This window comes from Oncorhynchus keta, chromosome 11 (genome assembly GCF_023373465.1).
Source record: "Oncorhynchus keta strain PuntledgeMale-10-30-2019 chromosome 11, Oket_V2, whole genome shotgun sequence".
In the NCBI taxonomy this organism is placed as follows: domain Eukaryota; kingdom Metazoa; phylum Chordata; class Actinopteri; order Salmoniformes; family Salmonidae; genus Oncorhynchus; species Oncorhynchus keta.
In genome coordinates, this window is record NC_068431.1 from 46,929,739 (window position 1) to 46,944,028 (window position 14,290).

Consider the following 14,290-nt stretch of genomic DNA (forward strand, 5'->3'; position numbering starts at 1 on the left):
GTGACAGGGGTTATAAAACTTTTCAGACACACCCTTTTCAGACACACTCGCTCCACTATATAAAGCCTTGACGACAATGTAACCTCCTGTTCCGAGGATGTGAGGACGACGGTCTGATGTCAGAAGGGTTCAGATAATAACTACAGAACGAAGCCAATATCAGCGTGAGCTTTGGTTGGGAATGGTATGAATTTTGAACCCTTATTCACTACAGAAGTGATACCTCCTAGCCGTTGAGTTAGCAACAGCAGCTGCAAACGGGGGTTAGGAAGGAACAGACAGAGTATCCCGTCTATCACACAACGATGTTACTACAACGTATCCAATTGACCACCAGAGACATTCTTCAAAGGATAAAGGACTCGGTTTGGCAACACGGCCTTCCATCTACCAACAACCTACTGAAGCGCAGCTCAGAGTAAATATTTATCGCATTTTCCTTTACCAAATGGGCGGTAATTTAGAATGCATAAGATACTCTATTTACGATAGCACAGCTCCTTCCTTTGTTACTCAGTCTTCCCGCTCTTTCACTCAAACCCAGCCCTTTTCTTTTGTGTAACAAGCTGTCATATCTGTTCCGCCCGCTAGGGCCGTTTTCCTTTATGACGTAATTTGTAATCAAGTTATGATTAATTATGTGTACGTGTAATTCTGTGTGATTAGTTAGGTATTTAGTAAATAAATAATTAAACCCAATTTTGTATTATTATGTATAATATTGCTGATTCAATTTGTTAGCCAGGGTTTGTGAAGATAACCAAGAATTTACAACTTTCAGATGAGACCAACTGAAGGTGACGATTAATATTGACTGCTAGTGATGTAAAATATTACTAGGTCTTTAAGAGTTTATTCGGAAGATAACAGCTCTATAAATATTATTTTGTGGTGCCCCGACTCTCTAGTTAATTACATTTACATGATTAGCTCAATCAGGTAATATTAATTACGTATAAATTATTTTATAGAATAGCATGTCATATTACTTAATCCGGCATAGCCAAAGACACGACACTACTTGGCTGCTAGCTGTTTGTAATGTTTCGTCTGCTGAGAGATGTCGTTACATAAACGCTTGGTATGCTTTCGCCGAAAAGCCTTTTTGAAATCTGACACGCCAGGTGGATTAACAACGAGCTAAGGGATGGGTGCATCAAGAAGTTGATGCCCTTCTCTATAAGCGTGCAGAAAGTTTGTTGTTAATTTATTTACTGATCCTCAACACTGGGGCCCCACAAGGGTGCGCTCTCAGCCCTCTCCTGTACTCCCTGTTCACCCATGACTGCCTGGCCATGCCCGCTTCCAATTAAATCATCAAGTTTGCAGACGACACTGCAGTGGTAGGCTTGATTACCAACAATGACGAGACGGCCTACAGGGAGGAGGTGAGGGCCCTAGGAGTGTGGTGTCAGGAAAATAACCTCACACTCAACAAAACACAGGAGATGATGATAGTGGACTTCAGGAAACAGCAGAGGGAGCACCCCCCATCCACATCGACGGGACAGTGGTGGAGAAGGTGGAAAGTTAAGTTCCTCGGCATACACATCACAGATAAACTGAAATGGACAGCGTGGTGAAGGCGGAGCAACAGCGCCTCGTTCAACCTCAGGAGGCTGAAGAAATTTGGCTTGTCACCAAAAACACAGCAAACTTCCTCACACTTGACACTGGGGGCAAAAGGCACGTATAATTATTTAGTGATGGTGTAGGCTAGCCCGAGGGCCAGACTGGGATGTTCACTCTGCACTGTCTGGGCACTCGATTTGTTAGGTCAGAAAAAGATTTGTCCAATCATGTTTCCAGACAGAGTTAAAAGCTGATTTCTCAAGCTGGCTGGCACACAGGCGGACTGGTAGAGGAGTCTGCATATGTCAGTTAGAAATCATAATTTAGCCTAAAGGAGAAACTGGGCTGTCCAGACGATAAGGTCAAACACTCAATCCTCCTATTTCCTGGTCACAAGAGGCAATAACCCTGACCTCGCAGTATTGATAGGTTGACCCAGTTAGTGAGTATGTGTTCCTGCCTGTGGCAAATGGCCCATTGTTCGTGAGGGCCCCAGGTCTCCATAGGTGATCTCCTATTGCTCTGATTATATCATAGTCAAGAGGATCTTCCTGGACCCTCCACTCTCTTCACTGATGTGCTTTGTGTGCCGAATGTGAGAGTAAACATATCCCAAGAGTAAAATCAGCACCATGTTGGCACAAAGAGACTAATTCCTGGCTGAGACTCAATATGGGCTTACTTTGGGTCTAATCCAGGCCCAAATAGAAAGAGCTCTGGCTACAGCTCTGACATAGAAGTCCCAGTGAACCAAATGGATGTACTCCAATTCAAAGCATCAACAGCGTAGGGCCATAGCGTTCACATTAGACCTACATCACGTTTCATCGTTCTCACGTCACAGATATTTGATGTGAGAACTTGTCAAAGGGGAGGCAACCTAGGCCTTATTAACAGTCCAACTCATTCTAAGAAGAACAAATATATTTTAAGGAATTTTACTGGGAGACTAAAATAGCAGCAGCAGGCATTAGTGATTCTTTAGAACAACAGTAATTAGTCTGCTGTTCTTTCTCTATCCCCCACTAAACAATAACTGATGACGTGCAAGAATGCATTCTGAAAAATATCCAAACCTAATACATTAAATAATAGGTCTGTCTCGCTACCAAGTACATTTGCACTCGTCTCCAGAGTGCTTGGTATAAATGCAAATGAGTGCTCAAGAGCTTTGGTTGCATGCTGCTATATTTACAAGAGCTTCCTACATTATTGAAACAGAGAAAGCAGTGCTGTCATTGTTCCTCCCATGTTTGTACTCTGGCTGTCCTAGTAGATTGGATTAATATGACAAAAGCTTCCACATGGACAGTTATGGAGAGTGGCCATAGATGTATTAACAGGATGGTTGGCCCGTAAACCTGCAAATATAACCATGTCATCCATCATAACTTTGGTTTAATAACACATATGTTTGTGTTTGTGTGTGTCACAGCCCTGACCGAGAGGGGATCCTTTTATGTTCTTTAAATCTTTTCAAATAATATGACAGAACCTGTCACAAATCGAGGTTTCAAAACTCTCCTTCCTCCGCATGGTTACATCATCAGGATGTACAAAAGGATCAAATCTGTGCTGCTAAAATCTGAAACAATTGATAGAATGTCTGAGTGCCAGACTGGCTTCCGGAGGATAACAGGCAGTGACCAGCACAGGAGACTGGTGCTGCTTTTCACTAGTATACACCCCTGGGAAATGGGTGTTTCATAGGTAGACACTGAGGACTTGTGAAGAGCAGAATCAACAACCTCTGCATAATCAAACCTGTTGCTTTGTGAGATGTTAACCATCGAAGACGTAAACCCGTGTTCACAGTTAGTCATTGTTATGTAAGTGCAACCCGAAAAGTAGGTTAACCGATAAATCGGTCAGGTTCTACCAAAAAGCCCCAGCGGTCTTACTTTGACGCCAAGTCAGAGCAGGTCCACTGAGGCTATGGCACAGGCCGTGGAGGTGGAAACACTAAACTCTGAAGACTTTCGGTAAAGCACTGGTGTAAATCCTCAAGGAAATGCACCATGGGTGAGTTGAGTGAATATCCATTCTACCCGTTCAGAGTGAACTAGTACACACACACACACACACACACACACACACACACACACACACACACACACACACACACACACACACACACACACACACACACAGGTGGGCCATGAGAAGCCACGCCCACTGTGGTAATTACAGACCAGAGCCCAGAGGAGAAGAGAGGATAGCATGACCTGGCCAGCCTGTCCCATGGACTCTACAATTAGAGGGTGGCACCACTCTGTGGTCTGCACTCTGCAATTAGGTGCTGACTAGGTGCTGGGCTGGGCACTGACATCAGCTCAGTGTTCTGGAATGCTACTTACAAACATTCCACTTGCCTGTCTCCCTGGCTCTGACTACCTCCCCTTTCTCCTCTCCTCTTCCTGTTGTTGCTTCTGCTGCTGCTGTTCACAGGGTCTGGCTGCAGCTAGTCCTCCCTCATCTCATACTACACTCCGGTCCAGGGCTATAATCACAATCACACAGCCATGCCACATGTGCACCTGTGCTACACCATTTTGCTGTGAATTGGTTGGCATCTATGCTGATACAATGCTACATTGTTACAGTGTGCACCTTGTGCTTGCCTATGACCATTTCCCATGAAATGTCCTTTCCGGACATACCCAGACACCTATACAGAAGTATGTGGAGTTGGCTGTTTCAGCCACAACCGTTGCTGACAGGTGTATAAAATTGAGCACACAGCCATGCAATCTCCATAGACAAAAATTGGCAGTAGAATGGGCTTACTGAAGAGCTCAGTGACTTTCAACGTGGCACCGTCATAGGATGCCGCCTTTCCAACAAGTCAGTTTGTCAAATTTCTGCCCTGCTAGAGCTGCCCCAGTCATCTGTAAGTGATGTTATTGTGAAGTGGAAACATCTAGGAGCAACAATGGCTCAGGTAAGGCCACACAAGCTCACAGAACGGGACCGCCGAGTGCTAAAGCGTGCAATGTGTAAAAATTGTATGACCTCGGTTGCAACCTCACTATCGAGTTCCAAACTGCCTCTGGAAGCAACGTCAGCACAAGAACTATTACTTGGAGCTTCATGAAATGGATTTATATGGCTGAGCAGCCACACACAAGTCTAAGATCACAATGCGGAATGCCAAGTGTTGGCTGGAGTGGTGTAAAGCTCGCCGCCATTGGACTCTGGAGCAGTGGAAACGCCTTCTCTGTAGTGATGAATCACGCTTCACCATCTGGCAATCCGACAGACAAATCTGAGTTCAGTGGATGCCAGGAGCAGTGGTGGTTCTAGCTTGTGTGGATCCCTGGGCCCCCCCAAAAGCACCATTCCGCACTGTCATTTTTTATTCAGACATTTGGAACACAAATAAACATTCATAACACAAAAAACTATTTAAATATCAAAATAAACTCAGCAAAAAGTTAACATACCTTTTTCAGGACCATGTCTTTCAAAGATAATTCGTAACAATCCAAATAACATCACAGATTCATTGTAAAGGGTTTAAACACTGTTTCCCATGCTTGTTCTATGAACCATAAACAATTAATGAACATGCACCTGTGGAACGGTCATTAAGACACTAACAGCTTACAGACGGTAGGCAATTAAGGTCACAGTTATGAAAACTTAGGACACTAAAGAGGCCTTTCTACTGACTCTGAAAAACACCAAAAGAAAGATTCCCAGGGTCCCTGCTCATCTGTGTGAACGTGCCTTTGGCATGCTGCAAGGAGGCAGATGTGGCCAGGGCAATAAATTGCAATGTCCGTACTGTGAGACACCTAAGACAGCGCTACAGGGAGACAGGATGGACAGCTGATCGTCCTTGCAGTGGCAGACCACGGGTAACAACACCTGCACAGGATCGGTACATCCAAACATCACACCTGCGGGACAGGTACAGGATGGCAACAACAACGGTCCGAGTTACACCAGGAACGCACAATCCGTCCATCAGTGCTCAGACTGTCTGCAATAGGCTGCGAGAGGCTGGGCTGAGGGCTTGTAGGCCTGTTGTAAGGCAGGTCCTCACCAGACATCACAGGCAACAACGTTGCCTATGGGCACAAACCCACCGTCGCTGGACCAGACAGGACAGGAAAAAAGTGCTCTTCACTGACGAGTCGCGGTTTTGTCTCACCATGGATGATGGTCGGATTCGCATTTATTGAAGGAATGAGCGTTACACTGAGGCCTGTACTCTGGAGCACGATCGATTTGGAGGTGGAGGGTCCGTCATGGTCTGGGGAGGTGTGTCACAGCATCATCGGACAGAGCTTGTTGTCATTGCAGGAAATCTCAACGCTGTGCGTTACAGGGAAGACATCCTCCTCCCTCATGTGGTACCCTTCCTGCAGGCTCATCCTGACATGACCCTCCAGCATGACAATGCCACCAGCCATGCAACTCATTCTGTGCGTGATTTCCTGCAATCAGGAATGTCAGTATTCTGCCATGGCCAGCAAAGAGCCTGGATCTCAATCCACTTGAGTACATCTGGGACCTGTTGGATCTGAGGGTGAGGGCTTGGGCCATTCCCCACAGAAATGTCTGGGAACTTGCAGGTGCCTTGGTGGAAGAGTGGGGTAACATCTCACAGCAAGAACTGGCAAATCTGGTCCAGTCCACGAAGAGGAGATGCACTGCAGTACTTAATGCAGCTGGTGGCCACACCAGATACTGACTGTTACTTTTGATTTTGACCCACACTTTGTTCAGGGACACATTATTCCACTTCTGTTAGTCACATGTCTGTGGTACTTGTTCAGTTTATGTCTCAGTTGTTGAATCTTGTTATGTTCATACATCATGTTAAGTTTGCTGAAAATAAACGCAGTTGACAGTGAGAGGACATTTCTTTTTTTGCTGATATTTTTGATATATTCACAGTATTACATTATTACAAATTAACTGTGGTTTACTTGGTAGCATTTCGTAGTGTGACTGATTTTACTAATTGCATTAGTACTGTACAAAGTTAGAGGTGCGGTATTTGATAGATTCCCCCAACGCTACCCTACCTCGGGCTTCCAGTGAGGCGACCTGAGGTCAACCTACCCCCGCCTCCCTCCCCATCTCGTACTTCTGAGTGGGAGACCTACCCAGGCAGTAGCCTGCCAAGTTCACAAACTAGAATCAGGGCGCCCACTCTGACAAGGTTAATTGACCCACAGTCCCACACGGTGACATGATATCATGACGTGACGTGCAAATGAGCGATAGAAAACCGATCGCGCAAATATCACAATTTTTTGGTGCAGGCGTGCCGCCCTCGGCAAGATGCCGACCTGAGCAGCTGCCCATGTCGCCACTGGCCAGGAGAACACAACCTCCCCAAATGCATAGTGCCAACTGTACAATTTAGTGGAGGATGAATAATTGTCTGGGGCTGTTTTTCATTGTTTGGACGAGGCCCCTTCATTCCAGGGAAGGGAAATCTTAACGCTACAGCATACAATGACATTCTAAATGATTCTCTGCTTCCATCTTTGTGGCAACAGTTTGGGAAAGGCTCTTTCCTGTTTCAGCATGACAATGCCCAGCATGCACAAAGCAAGGTCCGCGAGGAAGCAAGATCAGCGAGGAAGAACTTGACTGGCCTGCACAAAGTCTTGACCTCAACTCCCTCAAACACCTTTGGGATGAATTGGAACCCCAACTGTGAGCCAGGCATCAATCGCCCAACATCAATGCCCAACCTCACTAACACTCTTTTGGCTGAAATGGAAGCAAGTCCCAGCAGCAATGTTCCAATGTCTAGTGGAAAGCCTTCCCAGAAGAGTGGAGGCTGTTACAGCAGCAAAGAGGGGACCACTTCCATATTAATACCCATGATTTTGGAATGAGATGTTCGACGAGCAGGTGTCCACACACTACATGGCTAAAAGTATGTTGCAGCATTAGAGCAGGACTAAAAGCAGAGTAATAAGCTGTGCGTAATCATTTCAACTCACCCAGCTCCCCCGCAGCGTTGCGGCCGCCCACGGCGTAGAGGTGTCCTTTGAGAGCGCTGAGGTGGAAGAAGGTGCGTTTCTCGTTAAGGCACGCTACCTGCATCCACTTATTGTAGCGCGGATCGTACCGGAACACTGTGTCCACCGCCGTCTTGCCTTTGGTGTCGTAGTTGCTCTGGCCCCCCACCACGTAGAGGAAGTTTCCGATGACGGCGATGCCGTGCTGGTAGCGCGGTGCGTCCATTGGCGCCAGCGCCTTCCACTCGTGGGCCTTCTCGTCAAACAGGCGCAGCTCCTTACTGACCACCAGCTGCTGGCGCAGGACGCCGCCCAGGGTGACCAGGTGGCCGCTGTCTGAGCGGATGGCCGTTCTCTCTGACTGCATGACTGGCTGCATGTAGGGCATCATCTGGTAGTTACTGGCCTCCAAAAGGAGGTTGACGCAGGTGTTGTCGGTGCGCATAAAGTCCACCGTTTGCACGTGGTTGATGAGCTCCTGGGGGTTCATGAGGGGGAAGCGGATGTTCTTCATGAGCTTGGGGGCGTGGTCCATGCGTCCGTCCTCATAGCGGAGCCAGCGGCATGCAGCCTTGAACAGGTCCAGCTCGCTGCAGTGCTTCAGACTGTTACTGGACAGAACGAAGGCCAGCCGCTCAAAGGGCAGCTTGACAAAGTCCCCCGTACCCAGCAGCGAGGGGAAGTTCTTGAGGATGAAGTTGTTAACGTATTTGTCTACCTCCGTGAGGTTGTATGCGTTAGCGATGCGCCCCACCTCCACACAGTTATCCAGGGACACCTGCAGCCAAGGAGAAAGGGAAAGCAGTGAGAAGCAACCACTCGAAATCACACACCAACTTTTGCTTAGACCCGTGGTTTAAAATGGAAAAAAGCTCCACTGCAGGTCCCCACAAGCGAAATAGGGCAAATGTGACAAAGTAGCGGATTATAAAAATGCATCTAAAACCTTTTGTAGGTGAACACGCCATTTTAGACCAGGTATAATAAACCTCAGGTCTAAGCAAAAGTTGACAAGTATGGCCCCAGTGTTTTTATCCCAGATCAAGTCCAAATGTAGACATTAAAGTAAGCGGGGGGGCTGAGCAGGCTGTATGAGCAGGCTGTGTTAGGCTCCTTACCCCAGATATGAGAAAGACCTTGCAGAAGTCGAGCACAGGTAGGATCTGGAGGAAGCTGGCTGCCTCCAGTGTGTCCTGCAGGTTCTCCATGTTGAGAGACAGCTTGGCCGTGTAGATGAAGTCTATGATCTTCTTCAGGCCTATACGGTTGACACCATGAAGTTTGATGCACATTAAATCCTGTTCCTTCATTCCACCTGCATGATGAGGAGAGAGAAAAGACTAAACATATTACATAAAGTAGGGATGTGCATCTATCCCTTTCAAGATTATTTGATATGTATCTAGATACATGGGCTCCGATACGATGCAAGAACGATACGTTATAGTTGAGAAATTATTATGTGCGATTCGATTTGTTGCAGAAACACATTCATTTTCCCATTCTAAATTCGAGTTCATGAGCTGGGCCTCTCTGAGCTGGATGTGTCTGAGCTGATTTCTCTGTGTGTGTGTTTAAATGATGTATGTCTATGGTGTATACTATGTAGGCACCTGATCTGAGCCGTAAGGGAGGCTAAGCATCTACCACCCCACTACCGCTATCAGATTGGGGTGCCTACAATTCAAATGACAGTTGTCTCCAGTAGCTTACTTTTAAGTAAAGCACAATTTTTACAGTGCCTTTAATATGACTTTTCGTCTGAACTTTCACCTGGACTTGCCCGCGCCTCATGAATTTAGGTACTAAACGCGCAAACAAAAATGAGGTATTTGGACATAAATTATGGACTTTATCGAACAATACAAACATTTATTGTGGAACTGGGATTCCTGGAAGTGCATTCTGATGAAGATCATCAAAGGTAAGGGAATATGTATAATGCTATTTCTGACTTCTGTTGACTCCACGACATGGGGGTATCTGCATGGCTTGTTTTTGTGTCTGAGTGCCGTACTCAGATTATTGCATGGTTTGCTTTTTTGAAATCTGACACAGCGGTTGCATTAAGGAGAAGTGGATCTAAAATTCCATGCATAACACTTGTATCTTTTAGCAATGTTTATTATGAGTATTTCTGTAAACTGATGTGGCTCTCTGCAAAATCACCGGATGTTTTGGAACTACTGAACATAACGAGCTAATGTAAAAGATTTTTGTAAACATACATGTATTGTTTAACATGAAGTCCTATGAGTGTCATCTGATGAAGATCATCAAAGGTTAGTGATTCATTTTATCTCTATTTCTGATTTTGTGACTCCTCTCTTTGGCTGGAAAATGGCGGTTTTTCTGTGACTAGGTGCTGACCTAACAATCGTTTAGTGTGCTTTCGTCGTAAAGCCTTTTTGAAATCGGACACTGTGACTGGATTTACAACAAGTTTATCTTTAAAATGGTGTAACATACTTGTATGTTTGAGGATTTTTAATTATGTGATTTCTGTTGTTTTGAATTTGGCGCCCTGCAATTTCACTGGCTGTTGGCGAGGTGGTACGCTACTGTCCCACATATCCCAGAGAGGTTAACATGATTTTTGAATGACTACCTCATCTCTGTACCTCACACATACAATTATCTTTCTAAGATGCATCAGTGGATTTTAAAAACAACCCTCACAAAGGGCACATATTGGTAGATGGGTAAAAAAAACAAAAAAAAAACCAGACATTGTATATCCCTTTGAGCATGGTGAAGTTATTAATTACACTTTGGATGGTGTATCAATACACCCAGTCACTACAAAGATACAGGCGTCCTTCCTAATTCAGTTGCTGGAGAGGAAGAAAACTGCTCAGGGATTTCATCATGTCCTTAACGATTAAAAGCATATCCATAACATGATGCAGCCACCACTACGCTTGAAAATATGGAGACTGGTACTCAGTCATGTGTTGTATTGGATTTACCTAGTTGCTAACAGGATGCATTTTTATTCTGTACAGGCTTCCTTCTTTTCACTTTGAAACAGTTTAATGGCTGTGCTAGGCAAAAACTGAGGATGGATCAACAACATTGTAGGTACTCCACAATACTAACCTAATTAACAATGTGAAAAGAAGGAAGCCTGTACAGAATAAAAATGCATCCTGTTTGCATCAAGGCACTAATATTATACTGCAAAAAATTGTGGCAAAGCAATTCACTTTTTGTCCTGAATACAAAGTGTAATGTTTGGGGCAAATCCAATACATCACATTACTGAGTACCAGTCTCCATATTTTCAAGCATAGTGGTGGCTGCATCATGTTATGGGTATGCTTGTAATCGTTAAGGACTGGGGAGTTTTTCAGGATTAAAAAAAAACTGAATGGAGCTAAGCACAGGACAAATCCTAGAGGAAAACCTGATTCAGTCTGCTTTCCACCAGACACTGGGAGAATTCATCTTTCAGCAGGACAGTAACCTAAAACACAAGGTCGAATCTACACTGGAGTTGCATACCAAGAAGACTGAATGTTTCTGAGTGACCAAGTCACCATTTTGACTTTAATCTACTTGAAAATAACAAAAATCTATAAAATAAAATCTACAAAGAATAACAACAAAAAATATCTAGTTAACAGAAGAAAGGAAGACAAAATAAGGACAAAAGGACGGAAGAAAAAGGAAAAGAAAGAGGACAACAAAGTGAAACAGTCAGCACTTCTATTGCAACTTCGTATTTCGTCGTCCTAACGTAGTCTACACTGCTATCTGCCCAGCAGCTAGCCAGCTAGCAAACGTCCACCGTCTACCCAATAGCAGCACTGTAGAAACTATTACACTCAACTGAACGACTTGATTAGTGTAGTGTTAGCTAGCTACATAGTTGTCTTTGCTGTCTTCGTATCCAAGATAATTGTGTAGTTTAGAGCGTGTAGTCTTAGAGTGATTATCTTAATTTACCGAGGTTAGCTCGCCAGCTATTTGTCGTCCTTAACGTAGGAGACACTGCTAGCTAGTCAACAGCTAGCCAACGTCTACTGAATAGAACTTCCGCACTCAACAACCCGGTCGCATTCCGCTTCGCTCCACAGGTAGTATCACATTTTCATTTCATTACAGCACAACGGTTTGATTTGTTTGATCGTAGCTAGCTACATAGCTCGCTACATAGCCGTCTGTGTATCAAAGATAATTGTGTAGTCTAGAGCGATTTTCTAGGTTAGCTAGCCAGCTATTGTCGTTCTTTTAACGCAACGTAATGTAATCAACACTGCTAGCTAGCCAGCTAGCCCCCGAATAGCAGCACTGTAGAAACTATTACACTCAACGGAACGACTTGATTAGTGTAGTGTCAACAACGCAGCCACTGCCAGCTAGCCTACAAAGTCAACAACGCAGCCACTGCCAGCTAGCCTACTTCAGCAGTACTGTATCATTTTAATCATTTTAGTCAATAAGATTCTTGCTACGTAAGCTTAACTTTCTGAACATTCGAGACGTGTAGTCCACTTGTCATTCCAATCTCCTTGCATTAGCGAAGCCTCTTCTGTAGCCTGTCAACTATGTGTCTGTCTATCCCTGTTATCTCCTCTCTGCACAGACCATACAAACGCTCCACACCGCGTGGCCGCGGTCACCCTAATCTGGTGGTCCCAGCGCGCACGACCCACGTGGAGTTCCAGGTCTCCGGTAGCCTCTGGAACTGCCGATCTGCGGCCAACAAGGCAGAGTTCATCTCAGCCTATGCCTCCCTCCAGTCCCTCGACTTCTTGGCACTGACGGAAACATGGATCACCACAGATAACACTGCTACTCCTACTGCTCTCTCTTCGTCCGCCCACGTGTTCTCGCACACCCCGAGAGCTTCTGGTCAGCGGGGTGGTGGCACCGGGATCCTCATCTCTCCCAAGTGGTCATTCTCTCTTTCTCCCCTTACCCATCTGTCTATCGCCTCCTTTGAATTTCATGCTGTCACAGTTACCAGCCCTTTCAAGCTTAACATCCTTATCATTTATCGCCCTCCAGGTCCCCTCGGAGAGTTCATCAATGAGCTTGATGTCTTGATAAGCTCCTTTCCTGAGGACGGCTCACCTCTCACAGTTCTGGGTGACTTTAACCTCCCCACGTCTACCTTTGACTCATTCCTCTCTGCCTCCTTCTTTCCACTCCTTTCCTCTTTTGACCTCACCCTCTCACCCCCCTACTCACAAGGCAGGCAATACGCTCGACCTCATCTTTACTAGATGCTGTTCTTCCACTAACCTCATTGCAACTCCCTCCAAGTCTCCGACCACTACCTTGTATCCTTTTCCCTCTCGCTCTCATCCAACACTTCCCACACTGCCCCTACTCGGATGGTATCGCGCCGTCCCAACCTTCGCTCTCTCTCCCCCGCTACTCTCTCCTCTTCCATCCTATCATCTCTTCCCTCTGCTCAAACCTTCTCCAACCTATCTCCTGATTCTGCCTCCTCAACCCTCCTCTCCTCCCTTTCTGCATCCTTTGACTCTCTATGTCCCCTATCTTCCAGGCCGGCTCGGTCCTCCCCTCCCGCTCCGTGGCTCGACGACTCATTGCGAGCTCACAGAACAGGGCTCCGGGCAGCCGAGCGGAAATGGAGGAAAACTCGCCTCCCTGCGGACCTGGCATCCTTTCGCTCCCTCCTCTCTACATTTTCCTCCTCTGTCTCTGCTGCTAAAGCCACTTTCTACCACTCTAAATTCCAAGCATCTGCCTCTAACCCTAGGAAGCTCTTTGCCACCTTCTCCTCCCTCCTGAATCCTCCTCCCCCTCCCCCCCCTCCTCCCTCTCTGCAGATGACTTCGTCAACCATTTTGAAAAGAAGGTCGACGACATCCGATCCTCGTTTGCTAAGTCAAACGACACCGCTGGTTCTGCTCACACTGCCCTACCCTGTGCTCTGACCTCTTTCTCCCCTCTCTCTCCAGATGAAATCTCGCGTCTTGTGACGGCCGGCCGCCCAACAACCTGCCCGCTCGACCCTATCCCCTCCTCTCTTCTCCAGACCATTTCCGGAGACCTTCTCCCTTACCTCACCTCGCTCATCAACTCATCGCTGACCGCTGGCTACGTCCCTTCCGTCTTCAAGAGAGCGAGAGTTGCACCCCTTCTGAAAAAACCTACACTCGATCCCTCCGATGTCAACAACTACAGACCAGTATCCCTTCTTTCTTTTCTCTCCAAAACTCTTGAATGTGCCGTCCTTGGCCAGCTCTCCCGCTATCTCTCTCAGAATGACCTTCTTGATCCAAATCAGTCAGGTTTCAAGACTAGTCATTCAACTGAGACTGCTCTTCTCTGTATCACGGAGGCGCTCCGCACTGCTAAAGCTAACTCTCTCTCCTCTGCTCTCATCCTTCTAGACCTATCGGCTGTATTCGATACTGTGAACCATCAGATCCTCCTCTCCACCCTCTCCGAGTTGGGCATCTCCGGCGCGGCCCACGCTTGGATTGCATCCTACCTGACAGGTCGCTCCTACCAGGTGGCGTGGCGAGAATCTGTCTCCTCACCACGCGCTCTCACCACTGGTGTCCCCCAGGGCTCTGTTCTAGGCCCTCTCCTATTCTCGCTATACACCAAGTCACTTGGCTCTGTCATAACCTCACATGGTCTCTCCTATCATTGCTATGCAGGCGACACACAATTAATCTTCTCCTTTCCCCCTTCTGATGACCAGGTGGCGAATCGCATCTCTGCATGTCTGGCAGACATATCAGTGT

The 14,290-nt window shown here is 46.4% G+C and overlaps 1 protein-coding gene across 7 annotated transcripts in view; it reads right to left on the reverse strand.

The window, feature by feature from the left end:
* Positions 1-14,290, reverse strand: part of LOC118390400 (kelch-like protein 13) — a 100,028-nt gene that overhangs the window by 10,404 nt on the left and 75,334 nt on the right. For all 7 annotated transcript variants that reach the window (XM_035780921.2, XM_035780917.2, XM_035780923.2 and 4 more), the window contains 2 exons: positions 8,678-8,874; positions 7,542-8,337 (listed from right to left, as the gene is read on the reverse strand). In XM_035780921.2, coding sequence (XP_035636814.1) covers positions 7,542-8,337; positions 8,678-8,874 — 993 coding nt within the window. The remainder of the gene's footprint in view (positions 1-7,541; positions 8,338-8,677; positions 8,875-14,290) is intronic.